The following is a 24,721-nucleotide window of genomic DNA, read 5'->3' on the forward strand; positions in this document are numbered from 1 at the left end:
TCTTATCCTGCTTCCCTACAGCCAAGTACAATGAATGTTGGCATAAGAATTCAAGGATAGAAAGTGATTACCAGAAAGAAAGGAAGGAAGGAAGATGTCCCCTGCAACTGGAAGAATGGCACATGGGTCTGTAGTGTCCTCTGAATCACATACAAATCAGTTTACCCCTCAGAAGAAGCTCACATAGTCAAACTGAAGAAGAGTGGTTTCACAGAAACACATTTGAAAATACATGAACAATTAAGATCCAAGGAAGCATACATCAGATAAGAAAGATCCAAAATTGTTATGGTTTGGATGTGAAGTGTACCCCAAAAGCTCATGTGTGAGGCAATGCAAGATGATTTAGAAGAAAAATGACTGGGTTACGAGATCCTTAATCCAATCGGTGAATTAATTCCATAATGGGATTAACTGAGTGGAAACTGAAGATGGATAGGGTGTAAGGTGTGGCTAGAGGAGGAGAGGCATTGGGGGCATACCTTAGGGGAGCTTATTTTGTTATCTGGTGAGGGGAGCCTCTTTGATTTCTGATCATCATGTGAGCTGATTCCCTCTGCCACATTCGTCCACCATGATGTTCTGCCTCACCTCAAGCCCCAAACAATGAAGTCTACTGTCCATGGATTAAGACCTCTATACTCATGAGCACCTAAATAAATTTTTCCTCCTTTACAATTGTTCTGGTTGGGTCTTTTAGTCACAATTGCGAAAACAGTTGATGAAAACAAAAGTCAAGTATTATTTCGAATTTATGTTCTCCTCCAGGAACTGATAACCTAAACCAGGGCCATCAGTGAGGTCCACTTCTCTAAGTGTAGAAAGCTAAGTGGCAACAGGCCCTGAGGAAAAATACACTGAAGTCAGAGTTTTCCAGCTAAATTACTAATTTATTAATAACCAGGAGGATTTAGAAGCTTTTAATAAAAGAAAAATTTTAAAAAAGAAAACTTTGGCAAATCAACTAGTCTAAAGCCTTCCTCCCAAAAAAAGAAACTGAAGCCCAATGAGAACAAAATGCTTGGCCACAGAGCAAAGCCTACTACTCTAAATCAAACCCTTTGAAGACAAAAATGTAAGGAAAAATTAAAGCCAATCTTACACATTTCAGGAGGACCTGGACCACTGGAGGTTTAAAAGGCCTGAGTGAATGTGTATATATATATATTTAAAACTGGATAAATTACCTCAAGTTTTAATTTTCAAGAACAAGAAAGAAGAAAGTTAGGATCAGTAATATCACATCATTTGCAGAAGGGGTGAGGTGATTATCAGTTATAGAAAGATTACTTTATAATGCTACAGATGTATAGGGCTCTCTAGCATATGAATCTGCTGTCCACTTGCCTACACTGTTGGCTTCTTATAAATTTTATAAAGAAACCCAAAAAGCCATATGTTGTTTAAGTTCAGCTACACTGAAGAGGAATCTAAGATAGGATACCATGAGTAAAAAAATTTTTAACATACACTAAAAGAAATTAGAATTGTCATATCTAGCTTTAAGAGGGAATCAATGGAATTTTTCCCCAAACTCTTGGGAATTGATGAAAAAAACACCAAGATTTACCCAAAGGATGCCCCAAGGTAATAAACACGAATAAGAAATCTGAATGTAAATTAATGGGTATAGTGGATAGGAGAACACAATCCTGAGAGAGGCAAATCCGATCTAAACAAATATGAAATAAGTGATAAGCAAAAGCCACATTTAAATAGTATGGGCCCGAACTGTGGCCAAAAGTTGCAGTCTCACTATTAAACATCTCTAAGAGCCTACAGAAGAGAACTCCCTTCTCTTCTATTTTACAAGGCATATCTAAAAAGAAGAAACTAAACAATTTAACTTCTTTTAATTTTCAGTACTTTCCCAAGAGAAAATACCTATAATAAACAATTCCAATCTGGGATAAACAAGAAGTCTCTTCCACTGTGTCACAGGTTTGTGACAGATTCCCAATTCAAAACACTGGAAAAGAATAAGTAATTTTGATCCCATGAGAAAAACTTTGCATTGTTATGTCCAAAATTTCCACATTCTATTTGGATTCTGGAAACACTGCAGAGGGTCATTAAGCACTACTTGGCCATAATGTCAGCAAAAATTATAAACAACACTGCCCAAATGTGGACAATATTGACAAGTATTGCATTTTTAAAAGAATTCAATGATTTAAATAGAATGAGTGGGTAGAATAAAATCCAAATTTTTGTTTATATATATGACTTTAAGTCAGCAGTTACAATCTTAAATTCCTACTTGAGCCAGGTAAGGAACTGCAAGAAGGACCAAGTGGAGAACTCATGGCCCCTCACTAGTACATGATTCAGCTTTGATAGATTTTCTCAAAATACGCCAAAAATACAGATTCCTACTCAAAATCCCTCAATAGTCAATACTGCTACTTCCAAAAACATTTTTAAATATTGTGCAGGCCCGTAGTGCTAAGTAAACCAATCTAAGCTTAAATATTGCTTATACATTATAACTCTGAGGAGTAAGTCTCTTCTTAATTCTCAAAATAACCTATTCTCTTTTAAGACTGCATTCTTAAAAAATATCAATGCCATAAAAGCAAAGAAAGACTATAAAAATGCTCCAGATAAAAGAAACCTGACAACTAAATACAGCATTTGATGCTAGAATGAATCCTGTACTGGTAGTAGAAAAATGGGTCAACTGACAAAACTGAAAAATGAATTAGACAAAAGTACTTCAAAAATGTTTAAAATCTATTTAAGTTGAAACTGTTCTTGTTCTTAAGAAATACTTAAGGATAGGGCTGGGGAATAGCTCAGTTGGTTGAATGCTTGCCTCTCAAGCACAAGGCCCTGGGTTCAAATCCGCAAAAAAAAAAAAAAAAAAAAAAAAAAAAATGCTTAGGGATAAAAGTCCATGAAGTATAAACTTTAGTCTCAAATGGTTCAGAAAAAAACTGTGTGTATGTCCATATAAATACATATAAAGAGTGCATCTACAACAAAAAAGGAAATGAGAAGTCAATCCCTTGCTTAGATTATCAGAGGGCACCTGCTAAGACAAGTCATGTATCTTCCTACAAAGTGATCAAGGTACACATTTCAGAAAAGATCACCAAAAAAACCATTAAATCAGTAAACAGAGAACAATCTCCCAAATACAGACAGAGGGAGGGAAAAAAAGTCTTCCAAAATGTCAAAAAGTCTGAGTCTGCTTACAATTGCTATTTCTCCAACTGTAAGTAAATATTTAAAACAAAAATGGAAATTGGATATACTCAAGCACGACAAATTAATATTAAATACTTGACTTTTCTACAAAGTACTATAATAATCTACATTAAACATCACAAAATCTTAGCACAGTTTCTATAACTCTGTTGGGTAGACCAAATTAGTATTACTCTATCTTAGACTGAAAGATAAGGAAATCTGCTTAAAACACTCAAATTATTACCTTAGACTACTTTTTTTTGGAGGGGTGGAGCGTGTACCGAGGATTGAACTCAGGGGTACTTGGTCACTGAGCCACATCCCCACTCCTATTTTGTATTTTATTTAAAGACAGGGTCTCAATGAGTTGCTTAGCACCTTGATCCTGGGGAGGCTGGCTTTGAACTCACGATCCTCCTATCTCAGTCTCCCAAGCCGCTGGGATTACAGGCATGTGCCATTGTGCTGGGCCCAGACTACTTTTTTAATTACTACTAATCTTTACCAGTACTAAAAGACTTTAAAGTAATTAAAAATTAGTAATACTTCAGAATCAGAGAGTATGTAATTGGAACTCCTAACAGAAGCCACAGATAATTAACACAAGAATCCTAAACTGATCTGCAAAGTTTTAAATATCTAGATTTTTTTTAGATGATGTACAGAATTCATATAATCAAAGGAACTGTACCCTCCAAAAGAAGGTTTTAAAAATGATTTCTCAAAAATCAAATTTTCACCATGTAAGCAGAATTTTTTAAGTTAAAAAATAATGAACACATCAGGCTGAGGTTGTAGCACAGTGGCAGAGCGCTTGCCTAGCATGTGTGAGGCACTGGGTTCGATTCTCAACACCACATATAAATAAGTAAATACCTATACAACTAAATACATATTTAAAAAATAAATAAATAAAAAATAATGAGCACATAACCTATGTTACAAAGTAATTTTACATTAAGCCCCAAATTAAAATTATCTGGTCTATGAACTGCAATATTAAAAACTATGTGGAAACAATAGTATATAATTTCCTATCAAAATGGGTACCCAACCAATATAATTCTACCAACATAAAGGACAAATTATAAAGAGAAAAAAAATGGCAAATTTAAATTTGTTCTTTACTTAATTAACTAGAATATACATTTTTAAGAAAAATTTAACTGAGATACTTAGGCTATAACCAGATGGAAGAAGCTGGAGTCTGCCCCAGGCAAAGCACATGTGGAACCCTTCCATGTGTTAAACTAAGTTCTAGCTCCAAATGCTTCTACTGCTACAACAGAGCAGGACAACAGTCACCTAAGCTCATAAGAGAAACGAAAGCAGACTCAGACCTGGGACAGACTGAAGACACGATGAATGCTATCCTAGAATGCTGACATGTTTGAAACTACCAGATTAAGTAATTTCCCCCATGAAAGACTTACTGTTTTTTCAGCTGCCTCTGGCCTCTTCTTTTTGGGCTCCCACTCTCAGACCCGCTACTTGCCTTCAGTGTGTGAGGGGGAAAAATGATTACAGATTTTAATGTACAGTTCATTGGGACAATGCTACCTCCTGGTTCAACAATCTGTTCAATATAGCATTATTCAATATGAGATTTTAGACAGAAAAAAAAAAATCTTTGCGCTTATTTGGTGGATCTCACTCTTCTTTTGCTTTAAAAATTAATGTCTCTCTGTTACTTAGGTCTAAAGCCAGAAAGTATGTACCTCAGCCTGACTTCCAGAATAACAACATCTAATAAAATTTTCTGCAATGACGTAAATATCTGCCATGTCCAATATGGTAGTCAACCATATGTGACTACTAGACACTTCAAATGTGGCTTGTGTGACTACTGAATAGAATTTTAAATTCTACTTAATTCTAATGAGCATAAGATTTAAAAACCACATGTGGCAACCATACAACAGAGCCAAGATATCAATAAAAATATCACATTTAGTCAGTGTGCCTTAAAGCTTTTGACTGCTCATCTATTCATTTTGAACCTTATTAAAAAGCAAGTTTAATCATGAACCAAAAGTGCTCTGCTAACAGCACTAGGTCAAGACAAGTTTACAGTCACAGACATTTGAACAGCCTTTTTTCCCCCAAAATTAGCAAAATGGCAAAGTATTCCTGTTAGTATTGTGTCCTACTGAGAATGAAGAAAAAGATTTACACAACTATGTGACTGGTTATACAAAGTATGGCTCAGTAACCTAGTGCTAGACACTACGAAAAAGGAAAGCAAAAGCAAACCAGTTCAGAGGTCATTCAAAATCAAACATCACAAATATAATGCAGATGTTAGGGGGAATTAGATTCTTAAAGTACATTTACCAAAAACCCATATCCAATTCACTAACCTTTGACTATCAAAATTATAACTTTCATCAGAAGAATGTTATATAGCTAAGAATATCAAAGTCCTCCTAAGAAGGCAGAAAGGGGACATTTAACTGAGACAAGAGTATCTCTTCAGAATCTAGTCTATAAATCTAAAATAGAGATAAGAATCCACAAAAGTATCACACAATCTGAGAAAGGTAAAAGAAGTCTGATTCTATACATAAGCAAATCCAGTACATAATACCAGTTTTAAAAATCACCAATCTATTCAATCTCTCCCAATTAGATCAGAGATTGAATATGTTGGAAACTAGTTTTATATCTCATACTAAAAATGATCTAGGAAACTAAATTTACAGAAATTAGATAAAATACATTACTTAAATGAAGAACTCTCTCCTCCTTTCCTTTCTCAACAATAAGTCCAAAACTTTCCATTATTCTCTTTGTTCATCAAACCAGTTACTTGTTTAACCAAATCGAGATTTAGAAGAGGTCTTAAAAAAAACTCTTGCTATAATCAATTTCACTGAGAAAATTAACTTAAAAAAATTTGAGCTGTTTTAATATCCTAATATCCTACTGGAACATTCACTATTATATTTTTGTTAAGTTTCTTGTATTTAATTATTGTGTTCGGTCACAGAAACCTTACATTAAAGTCACTTAACTCGCATGCCTTAAGTTCAGTCTTATTAATAGTAACACATTTCAGAGTCACAAAGGATAAATTAAGATAGGGAACTTAAATGTACGTATCCCCCTTAAAATACTTTTTGTTCTTACCTCTTCCTTAATATTAAATCGTGATGGTTCTTGTCTGCTTCTGTTTGATCGCCTAACCCCATAAACATCAGGATATTCTTCCCACATCTGTAAAATAATAGGTCATTCATGAATTTTTTTTCTTAATTCCCATTTCCAATTTAAATTACTGAAACATTTATTTAAATTCAAAAGAATTCAAGTAATTAAATATAAGAAGGGTTGACTAGTTCTGTTTATGAAAACAAAAGCTCCATCTTTAAAAAGAAAAGGCATTATTATGCTACAACACAAAGTTTAATAATTCCTTTCATTATTTAATGGCTAATAAATTATAAAGCAGCTGGGCACTATGGCCCACACTTGTAATCCAGCAGCTTGGGAGGCTGAGACAGGAGGATCATGAACTTAAAGCCAGTCTCAGCAAAAGTAAGGCACTAAAAACTCAGTGAGACCCTGTCTCTAAATAAAATACAAAATAGGGCTGGGGATGTGGCTCAGTGACGGAGTGCCCCCAAGTTCAATTCCCAGTACTCAAAAATAAATAATACCCATTGTTAAAATACACACTTAGAGTTGAATACATGGTTAGGTAAAATAGCAATTTCACTAAAGACAAAGACTGTACTGATGAATTTTAAATTCCCCAATTCTTTTTTTTTTGGGGGGGGGAGAGGGGGAGGACTAGGGATTAAACGCAGGGGCATTTAAACACTGGGCCACATCCCCATCCATTTTTATGTTTTATTTTGAGATAGGCTCTTGCTAAGTTGCTTAGGACCTCATTAAGTTGCTATGGCTGGCTTTCAACTTTCAATAGTCCTTGCGGTGGTCTCCTAAGTCACTGGGATTACAGGCGTATGACACCATGTCCAATTTAATTCCCTAATTCCTGAGATTCAACTTTTACTACAAAACTACAACTCAGAAATTCAAGTCAAATGAAATAAAAACCAGGGCATTTGCATATTTTTTTAAGTTCCCCAGATTGTGTATTTCCCAGATACATGCAGAATGGATATTTCTAACATTTAGTTAGAAATTCTAAGGAGAGCCACTACCATCCTTTTATACTAGGCACATCTATTTTTATTCTCCAGCCATAATTAGCCCTTTGCTTTTATGACTTGATTTTTAGTAACAATCCTCACCAGTGCCTTAAAAAATTAAGGGACTGATTAAAGAAAAAAAAAAAAAAAATTCACTCTCTTCCCCAGAGATAACTAGTACAAAGTATATTCTGTTGTTTTTTTAACAAAAATCTCATAAGCAAAAGGAATTCCCTTGGATTGTGGAATGTTAACACAAAAAAAGTCTAACAGCAGCTAAACATGTAGAAGAGATGCTTAAAAGCCAAAAAATTAGAAATAGAGGTTTATTACCAAAACACAAATGGCAGCCAATGTCATGAAAACATTTGGAAATGAGAGCCACAGAATATATTCAAGGGGAAAAGTCACTGTCTGAGACTGATTAAATATTTTCACTTGAAAGTATGGAAACTGGACCTTAAAACACAAAACTGATGGAAAGATGACCTAGAAAAACACAATGTCACCAGACTAAGGAAGGACATTATTAACAATAACTAAAAAAAAAAAAAAAAGGAGTGAACTGAAAAACAAGTCCTCAAAAAAAAAAAAAAAAAAGAAAAAATAAGGCCAATAATAGGCGTCTTAGAATTACAATCCAATATAATCATGCAATTTAGTGTCTTCAGATTTGCTAATCATCTTAAAATCAGCATCTTGGAGTTAAAAGACAAAAGGCCTAACCAGGAGAAATTAGAAATAATCAAGTGGGTGGAAAGGCATGTGCAAGAAGCAAATGACTGCAAAACAAGCCGAACAAATATGGCAGACAAAGGAAAGAAAAAGTGCTTCACTGCAGTGTGTCTGCACTCCACCCCCACTCCTTTTGGGACCTCTATTAGAACTTTGAAATTATTTACATGATAACACAAATTTTTACGAAGCTTTTATTAACAAGGATGGCTAAATCATATTTGAATTTAACTACAATCAGTTTTATTACTTTAATATACTAGTTACGTATTCTGGCTTAACTATTGCAACTTTATCACAGAATATACTGTAATGCTTACATCCTAAAATCATCTTGTGATCGTATTTGTCCTTTTGAGGACCAATAATATCTAATTCAACTCTTCCACGAAAAAGCTACATTGCAGAGTTATCATACTGAATAACAGAACTTTTCTTCTGTTGAGAGAATGTGAGGGAGAAAGTGAAGGATGTCACCTTATGAAAAGGACGTACGCAAAAAGCAAGGATTTTATGAAGTTCTCATTTTAGAGTAACCATCATTAAAGGCACAATGCAGTCATTCTGACTGCTACTAGGTCCACTTACAACCATTACCACCACCCACCACTGTGTTAGGGATTGAACCCAGGGCCTTGCACATGCTAAGTATATGAATTCAATCCTGACAATGCCTTCTCTGATTTCTTAGTTGTTAAAGAAGGCAAATATTTAAGATCTTAGAGATAATAGTAGTGAATCCAGAGAGTCAACCAAGATTTCAATAAAACTTCAAACTTACTATGCAAGTCATGATTTCTAGTTTCCTTTTAGTTCTACATGTAAAGAGCTCCTACTCTAAGAAAGAGAATTATACCTAGACTTATCTGTGTTCATATCTCATTCAACAACGTATTGAAACAAATGCCTAATAATAAATCCCATCAATATTACAAGTATAATGCACCAACAAAAAAAATGTAGAAAAAAAAAAATCATTGGAGTTTTCTGAAAAGAACACCTGGTCTGATGTACAGGGGAAACCAGGCTTAGAAATTATGCTCTAAGCATTACTGATCAAGACCTTCTGATATAGGCCTAGATGGCAAATTTCTGAGTTTAATGATACTCACTACAAAATTTCTAAGTAACATTTCTATTTGACCTTTTTGAAAAAAGTTGCCACTTAAACTGTGTTTTTAAAAGGTATACCACACAAAGAGGAAGCAACAAGAAGCAACACTTAAGTGTCTGAAAGGGGTTTCTCTGGTGTCTGAAAGGGGTTTCTCTGGTGGTGTGTTTATTCGTAAGAACATCTTTCATTTTCCTATCCTTAGACTGCCATCAGGATTCTCCAACCTAACACAAGCTCCTACAGGTCATATACCATTAAACAACAATTATGCTGGGAAGAGAAGAACTGAAATAACACAGTTGATCCTAAATCTGGCTCAAGAGTTAAAAGTGGCTAAGTTCAGGTTTGTTGAACTTGCAGGTAATTTAAATCTACTTGTAATATTATGAAAATCTGAGTATACAGAACACAGATTTAGATCTTCGAGTAAAGCTTAAATAAAAAATGATTTGGCATAAAGCCTTTAATTTCATTAATATTCTTTTTCTCCCAGTACTGAAAATTGAACTCAAAGCCTTACACTACTATATTTTTAATTTTTAAAAGCAACAGGCTAGAGGAAGGAAAGGAAAGGTACTGGGGAATGAGATTAATCAAATATTATATATGGACATGACATAATGAATCCCACTACTATGGATAATTATAATGTAAATTTTTTTAAAAAGGAAATAGTCTTTGAGGGCTGGCAGTGTAATTCAGTGATGGATTGTTTGCCTAGCATGTGTAGGGCCCCAAGTTTAATCCTCCATGCCAAATTAAAAAAAAAAAAAAAAAGGGCAATTGTTTTGTATTTTCAGTGACTCAATCATAATTCTCTCAAAATTATTTTAAAAACTACATTCTGATGATTAAACCAAGTAATTAGTTTTTTCAACCAAAAGACATGCATTTTAAAGTTTTATCATCAATAAGAAAATGTTACACAACTCAAATTTTTGCCTTTTGGCATTTTTTACTAGAAGACTCTTTTCTACTAAGCAAAGAATTCAGATTTTGTTTTTTTCTGTAGCGAGCATTCTCTTCCATTACTCAGCTAGCAAAAACTGTCTTAACTCTTCGATCACGATTATCTATCACTAAGCTTTATGACTGCACTCCACAATCAAAAGGAGTTACTATTAACTATCAATGGTGTTCTCTGATATTAGCACAGCATAACATTTTTTAACTATTTTTTAAAGTGAAAGACCAAAAGTATAAAAATTTGTCTTTTTACCCTACATTTAGATGGTTTATGTTACTAAAGATTTTCTTTAAAGCTTGGTTATTAACTGAAACAGTAAATCAGAACGGCATCACATATGTATCCACGAGTACTGTATTATTTAAAAAGGTGACTTTAAAACTCATAGGACATAATGGTCTGGGGGCTGGTCCTAGCCAGCAGCACATCAGCACTATACGACACAGGAGATACCTTCTTCACATCAGCTATCCGTTCCTTCTTAGATGCTGGCTTCTCTTTGGCTTCTGGAAGAACTGGTTGGGATTTGGAACCTGCAGATTCACTCTCAGATTCTGACTGACTCTCAGAAGATTCAGAACTGCTGTTCGACTCGCTGCCATGTCCACCTCCTGGATCACTGCCCTGCTCACTTTCCGACTGGCTGCCTGAATCTGAACCTGAAGCTTCTTCAGAGGCTGAATGACTTAATTCAAAAGGGAGAGAAGAGAGGCAGACAGAGATTTAAGAACTGCCAAATAAATCTGTATTTTTAAAAATTCACATGATAAAATGTCAGCAGATAGTAAGTTTAATAACATAAGAGCAAAAAAAAAAAAATCTCCAAATTCCTTTTTAAATTTTTATAATACAAACAATGTTATTGGTATTATTCTCAACATCCTCAACAGCTACCACCTCCAGTATTTATATGATGCTATCTACTAGCTGATTTATGTAGATTAATTATTTTACAAAGACCCAAAGGTGAATCGAGCACAATGACAAACATCAGTAATACCAGTGGCTCAGAAGGCTGAGGCTAGAGGAACGCATATTTGGGATCAGCCTGGGCAACTTAGTGAGATCCTGTCTCAAAATAAAACACAGAGGTTGTGTTCAATCCCTACTATGGAAAAAATAAAAATAAGAACCTGAAGGTAGATATTGCTCCCTTTTACTAATGTAAAACTGAAACTCACAAGTATTTAAGTCATTCTCAGACTTCCCTGACACATAAAGTTCAGAAATCTTACCAATATGAATCCACTGGCTTATCTGTAAGAAAACCAAAGCATGTAATACAAAGAGAAAGAATGCAATCTGGTTGCAATTATCCAATCAGTGGTTCTCAATAGGTGCAAATTAGACTCCTCTGGGAAGCTTTATAAAAAAGACATATATACACATTAACCCCAATCCAGAGGCTTTATTATTAAAGTTCCAGAGGCTTGCAAAAAGGGTACTGATTCTAACGAGACTGCCCAATCCAATAAAGACTGCTACTGTCCTCTACACATTCCCCTTCCCTTCTTCACTCCAAACATATCTCAAGGAATTGATGTAGGTGGGCAACAGCTGAAACAGAAGGTTCACAAAACAAACAGAAGGTTCAGAGATTGAGAGAGTAAAAACCTCAAGTTCAAAGATAATATATGTATATACTCAAGAGTGAAAAATAGGCACCCTGAAAATAAAGTGAAAAGAACTAAAATCAAGGAACTCAATAGCTAGAGACAAACAGTTCTCTTTTGCCTGATAACTATCTTTTCACATGGAGGGGAGGGGCTAAGCAAAGGCAGGCAGGCAAAATGAAATCCAGAACCTAGAGTAACACTAACAGAGCAGAAAGGTCCTTGACTTCAGCAATCAGGAGATAAGTCCTGTGACATGAAGCCTGAAAGGATAAAGAAAGGAATCTTCCTATTTACCAGCACAGTATCTTCCAAACTAGAAATGAAATCATATCACTTGACAAATATGTATACAGAATGAATAGGTTACAACACTGGAAACTGGAAATGACCCAAATAACCCTGTGTGATCTATTGTAAGCACATCCAGTGCAGGAACCTTTCAGTTAAGAAACAATGAAAAGCAATGGAGAGAGGATGTCTCTACCTGAAGAAGGGAAGAAAGGTGAAGAAAAATATAAAATGTCTGATTACCTCACAGTTATCAGGCATTATTCTTTATATGAATTTTAAATGTACTTTATGTGTATTATTTTTTGTTATTCCCCAGAACAATTTTATTGGGTATTATTATTAAAGGATGAAAAACATGTTTTAAGTAACTTGACCAATGACAAAACTAGAAAATCTGAAGGTTGTGAGAAGGGCAGGCAACCCAAGACTGGCTCCAAAACCAACATGCTATTTTACCATATGGAATAAAAGCCTCAAAGACTCAGAAAGTAAATCTTATCCCTATTACACAATGTACCCAGTCAGACATCCCTGTTAATGAGATTCACAACTTTTAAATTCTCATTAAAATTATTGATTATTTAGCCCTTTGCAGGCCTTGCTGACTAGATCAGCTGATTAAGACATAAGTCACTAACTCTACACCTGTGTCCAATCAGAAGGTAAGTCACCAGGCAAGGGGGGCGGGGGGGGGGGGGGGGGGGCTGGACAATAACGGTTAAAAAGTGCAGCCTCTGCCAGAGGATCTCAAGTTCAATGCCAGCCTCAGCAACTTAGCAAGGCTAAGTGCTTTTTTTTATTTTGACCTTGTGTCAAAAAAAAAATGAAAAGAACTGGGGATGTGGTTCAGTGGCTAGGCACCCCTGGGTTCAATCCTCTGTACCAAAAAAAAAAACAAATGTAGCTCTGGTCAGACAGGGTGGCATACACCTAAAAATCCAGGAACTCAGGAGACTGAGGCAGATGGATGGCAAGTTCAAGGTCAGCCTGGGCAACTTGGCAAGACACTGTCTCAAAAAGGGGGCAGGGAACAGTTGGGGTTGGGGATGGAGCCCAGTGGTAGAGCCCTGGGTTCAATCCCCAAGGGGATGAGGGCAATGCAATCTGAGTCTCCAGAATCCACAGTTTCCATTCTAGTCCTAGGGGTAGATTGCTTAGGTCTATACCATCCTGTCATCTAGCTGTGAAGTCATGAGACCATCAAATGACAACTATGAAATCAACACTCTATGTTACAGCCTTACCCCAAAGAGCAGAAATTTAAGAATCTCACATTCAAGCTCAGATTCCATTCTCCACAACTAGTAGTGAGCCTATACCACAAAATCCATGACACTCATTGGAATTTGTTAGTTTTGCTTTCACCATTTGCTCACTAAGAGGTACAGAAGCAGATCCAGAATTTTCTTATAAATTAAGGGATTCCAAAGACTGAAAAGGATGTATGGAGAGGAACCTGGAAGCTGTGCACACAAAGCAAAGCAGCAGAGTGCCTCAACAAGGTCAGATCAGGGAGCAGGTACCCTACGCATGGTCATTTTAACAGCCAATCTCAGCATACCCTGTAAAGCCTGGCCTCTGACAATTCCTCAGGGTTCATCACTTAACCATTCCTGCCCACTGCTCCAGTCACCATGAACCATCCACAGAATATGAAATAAGCTAAGCCTTAATATTTCTCATCTCCAACTCCTATATCCACTGCTTATGTAGCAAGCTAATTTTGAGGGAACAGTGGAACCTGTGCTCTCCTATCATAAGTTCAATGCCTATTAGATAAGCTGACGTCGTATCATAGTAATTACTACCATTGAAAACCACAAGCAGGCAACCTCATTTTAAGTCAGCTTCAACTCTCATGCTCTGCTGGCTCTCCTTACTTTTAGCAATGACACACATCCTGAACTAGAAAACTGACCCCAAAGGCCAGCTGTTAACATCTACACTACCCTTGTCTCTCATTTTTCCTAATCTATAAAAACAGACTTGAGAGGTAAGTAAGCCCATCTTCGATGTTCCTTGCATGGAGTATGTTAGAGAAGGGGAATTTATTGACTTCACTAGAAGATGCAATCTGCCTATCTTTTGAAATGACTGGCTTAGTTTTTCAGTTACTATAATGCTTAATTAACACCAGACAAAAGTTTAAGGGTGTAATCACATTCTGGAAATCACACCAAATAAAATTGTCACAGGACCATAATATGTTCCATATACTTCCACAAAATAAAAAACATTCCAATGAAAAAGACGACTGAAAATCTTCAATTTCAACTTAAAAGACCCATCAAGACCCAAAAGACAGCATTTAGTCTATAAGAGTACTAGAACGATGTAGCTAACTAGCAATGTTTTTAGTCTTTTATACTAAAAAGCAGAAATCACTGCAGATATAATGTATGCACATGTCAGGATACGTACAAATACCTCATTCCCTTTGAACTGCCTCATAGTATAAATAAGCTCTATTTTACTTAACATTCCACATTAATAATACACTTAGGTTATTTGTAAGTTGAGGTTATTTTCAAGATGTTCCTTTAACTAAAAAGCTACAAATATCCTTAGATACACTTCCATATTTAATTATTTCCAAACTGTTCACTATAACCAATAAAACTATAAATATCCTTGTACATAACTTCTTGTGCAGCTGTGTATTTTCTGTGCTTGTATGGAAAATGACCACTAGAAATATTACAATGCACAGTAGTAGCTTCTTCATAGAAAACACAGTCATATTCCTATCAGCACATACTTGTGTGAACTGTTGAGGAAGTTATCTGAAATATAGATTCCATGAATTAACTTGTGTAATTAAAAAAAAAATCTGTTAAAATCACACCCAAGAAAAGATAAATGTCAAACACTCAGTTCTATTTATTTCTGGGGGCTGAGGAAGATGTTATCAGAAATTGCTATTCCTCACATCTTATGACTGAAGCTTACTGGTGAATTCACAGCTGTTCACTATATGTCTGAAACAATTTTAATGACTAAATTCATTCACTATTCAAAATAAATCCATCCAAAAAGAGCCAAATGCAAGGTAAGGGAAGCAAGACACTCAATCCTACACAAAACGGGTTAAAAATTTAAGTGAATACACGTATGATAATGCAAATGACCGAGGCAGGAGGATCACCAGTTCGAAGTCAGCCTCAGCAACTTAGCAAGGCCCTAAGAAACTCAGTGAGACCCTGTCTCCGAATAAAATACAAAAAAGGGTTGAGGATATGGCTCAGTGGTCAAGTGCCCATGAGTACCAAACAACAACAAAAAGTAACAATGAAAACAGCTCCACATTTAGGGGCCTGAAGGTCTATTCCCTAAAGGTATAGGATGTTTCCGGAAAGACTATGTAGATTTGCCATTAATACCTAACTACAGTACTAAATACCATTAGTACTGAAGAATAGTTTTATGCCAATTAATAGCAGAGGAGGTATAAAGCCCACAAGACTCTAATAAAAAGGGTCAAATATAGTATGTGGATAAGAAGTTCTTTAATAAAGCACACTAAATAAAAGTAATAAAACTACCTGGTTTTCAATGGTTTTACAGTTATAAGGTCATTAAAAATGAAATGTTCAGCAATGATTATCTGCCATGTACACAGAATCTTCATAAAAAATAAAAGTATCTAAAAACTACTCAAAATACAGTTGCAAACAAGTTTTATACTTTTTGACTGGACTACTCCTCCAAGAAAAATACAACATAAAAATAAGGGAACAAACTGAAGTGAAAACTTGGATTTTGGACTTCAATAGAAAATAAATGTTTATGAGAAATTTAACACTGCCTTTCACTCAAGGATAAAAGAACTTTGTATGCCTTCAAAATCATTTCTGAAATAGGTAAAAATGGAGTAAATATTTCTTAAATATTTCTTAAACCACATGATGAAAGCAAACAGCATTGTTATTCCTAATTTTTAAATTAAATGCTTAATTTTTAATCACTACTTCCTAAATGGCCACAAGAGGGCAGCACGGCAACATTCGACTTAAAGGAGGAAACCTCTGGGGTCTACAATCAAAAGTCACCATTTCCACACTTAAGAAGTGTTTATTTTCCCAACATACAAAATGGCTGAACTGCTTTGCAGATCTTGGCTCTTTTGTTGGTGAAAGCAAAATCTGGAAACATGCAAAGCAATCTACTATGGAATTCCATAAAACTTATTTCCAGAATGAGTTTCTATCAATGATAGAATAGTTAATATTTGTGAAGCACTTACTTGTCAAGCATAAGCAAAAAGTCTCCAAATCCATACAATAAATTACTTCATAGGAGATTAAGATCAAGTATAACTGTAAGGCAGTTCATGGTCTGAATTCATCCTCTATGTGGTATTGTTGCCCTGGTCATACATTCTTCAGTTGAACAGATTATTAAACCAACCGAAGCTGATGCATAAACTATTACTTTTCAATCACTTTTAAGTGTCTTAGGAAAATGAAGGGGTAAACATTACTAAATCACAAATTTCTTTCTAGCAAAGAACAAATGAATGTAGTTCCTTAAACTGATTTTTTAAACCCACTTCAACTTCTAGTTCAAGTCCTATGATTCTGAAAAATAAAAAAATATTACAAGGGAATACAGAAACAATATTACAAAGGAATATTGGGAAAAGAAATTTGTATGCATAAAAAAAGTTATATACACAACATATGAGGAATTACATATCAGTATGTCATATGGTGGTGAACTTGTAATCCCTACAACTCTACAGGCTGAGGCAGGAAGATTGTAAGTTTGAGGCCAGTCTCAGCAACTTTAGTGAAGCACTAAACAACTTACAAGACCCTGTCTCCAAATAAAAAGTACTGGGGATGTGGCTCGGTGGAAAAGCAAGTTCAGTTACCACCCCTCCCACCCAAACTTACATATCAAAAATCCAATAGAAAACTAGGCAGAGAAAATGGACATGCAATTACTAACTGAAACAGTAAATAAATCCAAGGAAAAATAAGGCTCACTGCTTAATCTGGGGGATGTATATTAGAACAGATTATTTCACACTTCTACTTTGCAAAAATTTAAAAGTCCAATATTAAAAGATGATGGAAAACAATACACCATTTTTCAAAGTAATTAATCAGTAAAGGCTTTGGAGAGTGAAAGCATTAACCAATAACCTTTAAACATACAAATCCTGCAATTCAATATATGGGTATTTAGCCTAGGTAAATCAAATTGGTACAGTAGACAAAAACAAAAGTATTCAGAGCTCTTTTCATAAAAGCAAAAAAAAATCTACATATCCATGTATGAAAGTGGGAGATACATCCCATGCAATTAAATGGTGATTAGAGCTGAAGTACATTCCCAATTTAAAATCTATTTAACAATTTAAAAACTATTAAGATTCTAAAAACATAAAATTACATGAAATATATACATTTTTAAATGTCAGTTTTTTACTTGCCAACTTCATAAAAGGGATACTAGTGAGGAGGGTTAAACAGGATTATAGCTATGTCTAACATTTCCATTAAAACTTCAATTGTATTATTTAAAATTTTCTAAGTTCTTCATAATTTCACAGAATGCTATCCTTTTAAGAACTGATTCCTTCCTAGGGTTCAATAGTTTTTTTTTAAGAAGTTATTCCAACAGCAAGTAGTCAACACTATGAACCTTCTTCCCAGTGCTAATTTATGAGAGGCCACTGATTCGGACTGAGCTCCTCTAATAGGCCCCAAGAAACCAGTATGGTTTGGTTTCTTATGCTACACTAAATTGTTCATCTTACCTTCAAGGAAATAAATGACAGTCAAATTCCCAAACAGGTCGATTCTAGCTAGCATGTAATAAAATTCCCTGTGCTTTATTTAACTTTACAAGGGGAGCAACCTTGAGTAAGTAGATATTAACCAATATGCTTTTTTGTACTGTGTTTCTTGTTCCTGTTCAAGCTATCTTATAAAAATTGACTGTCATATCCAACAGAGTGCCTTCCTACTCTTTAAGATGGGGTACTGGTCTAATTCATAAATCCCTAACAAAAATCCAATTAGATCCTCAAACTCAATTTGTTAAAATTTGTCTTCTGACAACAGAAAAGGCACATGTATAAAAAAAGTGTACACAATACAGGGGGTGTTGGCACATATCTATAATACCAGCAACTTGGGAGGCTAAGGCAGGATCAGAATCAAGGCCAGCCTGGGCAACTTAGTGAAACTCTGTCTCAAAAAAAAAAAAAAAAAAATACAAAGAGCTGGGATGGGGAATGTAGCTCAGTGGTAAAGTATCCTGGGCTCAATCCCTAATACCATAATAAAAAGAAAAATAAAAATAAAAACAAAAAAGTGTGCACAAAATGTTTACAATTTTCATGGAGTAAAAAGGCTAAATCCAGCACACACACATACCTGCAATAAAGGCCAGTGGTTAAAAAGAATACATCTTCCTTTGATAAGCACATTTTTAAAATTCTCAAGTGGAGCCAGAAAGAAGTCACCTTAGGTTTTATCAAACTACTTCTGCTTCCCAACAACCCATTAACATTTGAGTCATTCTAAATGGTTTATAATGTACCAAATAACTGGCACGCAGCCATATATATCATCAGGGGTAAACTAATTCTATAAAGGAGCCTGGATAAGATAAAAACTATATAAACTATTTTGCAAGCAAATATCTAATCGGAATCTAGAGATACATTATATACTAAGGACTACAAGTTTTCTACTCAGGTTACAAATAAAAGACTAAGTAAACAAACAAGCTGTGCAAAGGAGTTAGGAGGAAAGTTCTCCCTGAAATTCACTAACAAGGGTATAACTAACCATCTCAAACAAAGTATTTACATTAAGGATGCTAAGAATAAATGAATTGGTTTGACCAAGAGTTGCCTTTCAGCCTTATGGGTCTTATACTTCCGTATTACTTGCTTATAGGCTACAATTTTAAGACTTTTATAAGGTAGATGGTGTTCACAGCAACCTCAAAGTTCAAAGGAGATTAAAAGTCCTGCCAACCAACCCTAACAGTAAATGTGAAACTTATGCCTACAATGTCCAAGGAAGGAAAAGAGGTCCCATCTGACCATAGTAAAGAAAGTAAAGATAAATGGCCTCCACTTTTAACAACCAACATTCACTGTGGCAATCAGTTTGCTAAATATTTTAGATATGGTTTCTAAATTTGGCATTTATTAATGTTTTGGGCTGAATAATTTTTTCAGGGGTGGAAGGCTGTCCTACCAGATGTCTAGCAGCATCCCAGGCCTCTACTCACTAGATGCCAATAGTGTCCCAGCTTCTAGTAGTGACAATCAAAAATACCTAAAGACAATGCAGAAATGTCGGGGGGCGGGGGGGGGGGGGCGGTATACAAAACTTCCACTAATTGAAAACCACTACCCCAGAAGCATTATTTAATTCTAACTTCCCTAAAAGACAATAGTCCTACCCTGACCCATTTTTAAAAGATAAACAAGCTCAGAGGCTCCTGCCCAAGATTCCACTGCTAAAACACAGCAGAACAGAGACCCAAACCCTATCCCACTAACCCATATTCCCAAACCTGCCTCAGTACAATCAACTAAGGTTGTTGTTCAACACTGGCCATAATCCCAGAGCAAGTGAATTTCAGAAATTTCCAGCAAAAACTATGGGAATATTTAAACGACAAGCCAGGTGACAATTCTTAGCAAGTAAATTTGAAGAATTAAATGCCTACATAAAGCTAAGAAAAGACACTGCAAGAATTTGACCCATCACTCCCTTCCTTCAAAATTACAACTGAGCAGCCACATATTGCCTGTATTTGAATGTCAAACAACCTATATCTGAACTGAGGCACAGTATAACCATTTAAGATTTTCAATATCCACCACACTTAAGAACTCCTTCCTTAAAGGGTGAATCTATGGAGCAAACATTCCCGGTCCTGGCTATGAAACAGACCCACACAGCATTTAAAACATTTATAACATTTCCTCTAACCTACTATACAAACTGTAAAAATTCAGTCAGGTACGAGACTTGCTTTTTTACTTTTTATTTCATACAGGAGATTAAACCCAGCAGCACTTTACCACTGAGCTACATCCCCAGGCTCTTTTAATTTTTTCTTTTAAGACACGTTCTCACTAAAATGCTCAGGGCCTATCTAAATTGCTGAGGCTGGCTTCGATTTTGTGAATCATGTTGCCAAGCTTCCGAAGTTGTTTGAGTTATAGGAGTGAGCCACCATGCCCAGCTGAACACAGCTTGAACAAAAATTAGAAGGAAAACACAAATATTCATAAACTATGGACAAGTCCAAAGTGGAAGTGTGGCAATGGAGTCGAACTGGATGAGGAAAAAGTTCTAAGGTCTGTAGTACCTCGCCATCCACCTACCTTTCCTCATTTCTTAAAGTACCCCATGGGATTCACATCAGGGTCACATTTTTACTTGAACATTCTGATGTAAAATCATGGCCTTTTGAACAGTATTCTACTTCTGGCATCAATTACATCCACAATGCACTGTGCTTTTGTTATTGCTGTTTCTTTAAAATGTACAAAATTTGGGCTGGAGAGATAGCTCAGCTGGTAGAATGCTTGCCTCGCAAGCACAAAGCCCTGAGTTCGATCCCCAGTACCACAAAGAAAAGAAAAAAAAAGTACAAAATTTTATTGAGTACAGAATGATTCAAGATTTTTACCGTTTTCCCCCAATTTGCTATACAGTGTGTTATTACCCAACTAACATGAAAGCACCTGTTAACGGGATGCATAAGCAATCCTAAAACCAAATGGCTAGTACATGAATTCATTCTATCATTTATTTATTCCCCCCCCCTTGTGCTTCAATTTTCTCATCTATAAAATAAGGATGATAATCATAACCACATACGCATAAAGTTGTTAGTATTACACAAATTAACACATATAAAGGACTTAGATAAGTTCTAGGCTTGTACTAGACACTAGAATTCTGGATACTATTCAGTCTTCCCAAAGTTGAAAACTTATTTTCATTGAAAACATCTATCACAATCATTGTACCTAGTGACTTGACACTCAGTTAAAATGCAAATTTTTAAGTACAACCAGCACAAGCTAATTAAAGAAGTAATTTCTAATAGTTGTAAGCATACAACTCAACTGAAGAATAGAATGACATGGGTACAAAAGAGCAGAGTGGGATCTGAGACCACTCACAGGTCTTCAAGAAAAACAATTAATTTAGGGCACTGTTACCAACCTTAGGGAGAACTACAAAACTTTCTGTTATAGTTACCCCAACATTAAATAAAACATTAAAAAATAATACACACATATATCCACCGTTAAAACAATGCCTGACACAAGAGTAAACACTCAGTAAATGTAAAACTAGTTTGGTACCTATAAAATGTTCAGAGCATAAAATTTTTCATCATGATTTAAAATCCAAAATGAAAAGATTACAAACTATCAGGCACTACTAGACTTAGAAATAATACATGCCAATAAGTTATTCCAAAGTTTGCTATCATCTTTGTCTTATTTTAACAATGGTTCAATTAATAACCCACCACGGGTGACAACCACCAACTTCTAAACTGTCCCACAGGATAGACCATGTCCACTGTCACAATCTCTGGTTTCAGAAGGCTATGTCTATAAGTTAGAGGGAATGTGGGGTTCAGAATGGAATGTAACTGCACTGATTCTAGAACCTAAACTTTTGGAGATATCTAAAGGTTGTTAAGTAGAGAACTACACAAAGAAAGAGAATCATTAGAGTTTAACAAGACACAAGGAATTAAAAACTCAGAAATCTTGAGTGAAAATATTCCACCAGTACACACATATTAAAAGCATGCCTACAGGGCTGGCTCTGAATGTTTGAGGCATTGGGTTCGAGTCTCAGCACTATATATAAACAAATAAAAGTTCATTGACAACTAAAAAATGTTTTTAAAAAAAGTATGCCTAGAACTGGAACTGGTAGACATTTAATTCAGAAACTCTTCCTCTTTCATTAAACCTATAAACTCCACCACCTTCTAAAGCCCTACCCTCACCTTATTTCCAGAGTTCCCAATTCAAACTATTAAAATTGAGATGGAAAAGGGAATTAAGATGGGAGAGACAACAAAAAGACCAATGGTTATTTTAAAAAGAAAGAAAAAAGAATATAAGAAGGGTTCCAAGATAAGTTTCAGAACACATGGGGACTCTACAAATACATGGAAACACAAGAACATCTGAACCATACGGAGAGGTTTTAAAAATTAAATCCTGAGAGCTGGGCTGGACATTGGTACTTTCAAACATTCTCCAAAGTCTGAAATAGAAACAAAAAATAGATTTGAGCTAATCCACAAACCAAAAAGGAAAACTGAGAAGTAGCACAAAACAAAAACACAAATATTAACACTATATTTCCAAAAATATAAGCTGTACATTAGGCAATTATGCCAAATCAAATATATAGTGCCATGGGGAAGACTTGATTACTAGAAGCAAGCTACAGCCATTTAGACAATGGTTATAAATATTTACTGCTGTTATATCCAAATATCACTCCACTGTAATATTCACTGTTCACTCTTGTACTTCAATAGCCTGAGAGGGGAAAGGAGGCAGAGAGTAAACAGGGACAGTAATTACCAGCTTGGGGTTGGAGGGTATCTACTCAGGGTGACCACCAACAGAGCTGTGATTCATACAAGAAGCTGTTAAGAGTCCCGGATTAACTCTAAAACACACCTAAAAAGGGGACTTGCCTCCTAAAATTGTTATCACAAATCTCTTCCCCAACTGGACTAAAGTGACTCTGGATAAGCCAAAACAACCACATCCCTCAGGAAAAACCTGGCTCTTAGGAGGCACTGAGGAAATGTAGGAAGAGGACAAGAGAATGACATGAAATAACTGAGAATAAAAATATTACTAACAGCTTACACTGGTTGAGTACTTTCAATGTGGTAGGTTCTTTTAAATACTTTTAGACATAATTATATTATTTAATCTTCGTGACCCAATGATGTTTACCATTATCAGTTTTAAAACTGAGAAACTTGCCAAGTCCAACAATGAGCACTTAACTGACCTAAACTAGGACTAAAAATTCAAGAACTAGAGTAAAATCTGTATATAGCTCTTAACAAGCATGGAGAGAAATCAGAATTAAATCTAAAGTATAAAATCTGGGCTATCCTTAGAATGTTACCTTAGCCAGGCTTCTTCTGAAGCATTCTTGACCTTAAAATCAGAGTAATCATATTTTTCCTTACTACAAGGACTTCAGTAAAGCAAATTATAATACTTTTTATGGTGCACAATTATAATCCCAGCTACTTGGAAAGCTGAGGCAGGTGGACAGCAAGTTCCAGAAATGCCCAGTCAACTTACAGAGAACCTATTTCAAAATAAAAAGTAGAGGACAGAAATATAAACGGTAGAGTGCTTGCCTAGCATGCACAAAGGTTCAATAACCACAATGGAAGGAGGGAGAACACTTAACAGTATGAAATACAGTACAGGAAGATGTCTGAAACACCAAGTTGACCTATAATCAAACATATTAACTATAATATGGTAAATTGAAACTGTATCAGAAAATGTAACATGAATGACTTCCTTATACTCAGGTTTCCCATCATTTACTTGATAAGGAAAGGCACTCCACTTCATAGTCTGGATTCAAATGTATCCAAATACAGGACTTTTGTAGAAAGACCACTGCCCCCCAGAATTGCCTAATCAAGTAAAGTTTAGATTAATTAGGGGGCAGGTCATACTAGTGACAAATAAACAATGTTTGTAGTACTGAACTAAAATTACTGATAAAAAAATAAACAGACCCTGGACATTTGATAAGTGGGCCAATGTGTATTAATTTGGCTTTAACTAATAACCCTAAAGTTATGAAACAATAATTGTCAATCTGGTGGAAATTGACCAGTCAAGATGAAATCCAGGAGGGAATAAGTTATAAGACAAACACCCAAGATAAGAAGTTATCAAATTTATTTTCATTTATACACAAAATAACTCTTAAATGACTTTTTTTTTTTTTTTTTTTTTTTTTTTGAGACAAGTTCTAAGTTGCTAAGGGTCTTGCTAAGTGGCTGAGGCTGGTCCCAAACTTGCAATCCTTCTGTCTCGGGCTCCCAAATTAAAGGGATTACAGGTGTATGTCACCATGCCAGGATTAGATGACTTTTTAAAAACACCCGTTTCTTTGTTAAAGCAACACCATTTCAAGGAATTGGGGGGAAGGGGCCCTAACAAAATCTTAATAAAAAAGAGGGGAGGGGAGGGGAGGGGATTTCCTGGAAGTCATAAAAAGCAGTTACTCAGTTTTCAGGTTAGGAACAAGTTTACTATACCAAAGTTGATGGAACAAATCATATGTGTGCAAATCCCAGGTGGTCTCAAAAGGTTGTGCAAGTCACAACTGTCAGAAATGTATGAGGGGCAAGGATTCGACAATAAACATTATGAAATCTGTTTCAGATAAAATTCAACTTAATTCCTATATTCACTCCTAAAGCAATAACTTGCTACAACTTTTACAATTAAAACTCTTTATCAGGGCTCAGGATATAGCTCAGTTGGTAGAGCACTTATCTCACAAGCCTAAGGCCGTGGGTTCAATCCCCAGCACCGCAAAAAAATAAATAAATAAAATAAAATAAACAATAGAAC

The 24,721-nt window shown here is 35.4% G+C and overlaps 1 protein-coding gene across 6 annotated transcripts in view; it reads right to left on the minus strand.

Moving 5' to 3' along the window:
- CHD2 (chromodomain helicase DNA binding protein 2) overlaps positions 1-24,721 on the minus strand; it is a gene marked incomplete at its 3' end in the record, with an annotated part of 120,447 nt that overhangs the window by 89,541 nt on the left and 6,185 nt on the right. For all 6 annotated transcript variants that reach the window (XM_079127368.1, XM_079127366.1, XM_079127365.1 and 3 more), the window contains 3 exons: positions 10,619-10,850; positions 6,322-6,408; positions 4,626-4,687 (listed from right to left, as the gene is read on the minus strand). In XM_079127368.1, coding sequence (XP_078983494.1) covers positions 4,626-4,687; positions 6,322-6,408 — 149 coding nt within the window. In that variant the 5' untranslated portion in view covers positions 10,619-10,850. The remainder of the gene's footprint in view (positions 1-4,625; positions 4,688-6,321; positions 6,409-10,618; positions 10,851-24,721) is intronic.

This window comes from Sciurus vulgaris, assembly GCF_902686455.1.
Source record: "Sciurus vulgaris genome assembly, chromosome: 2".
Lineage (NCBI taxonomy): Eukaryota > Metazoa > Chordata > Mammalia > Rodentia > Sciuridae > Sciurus > Sciurus vulgaris.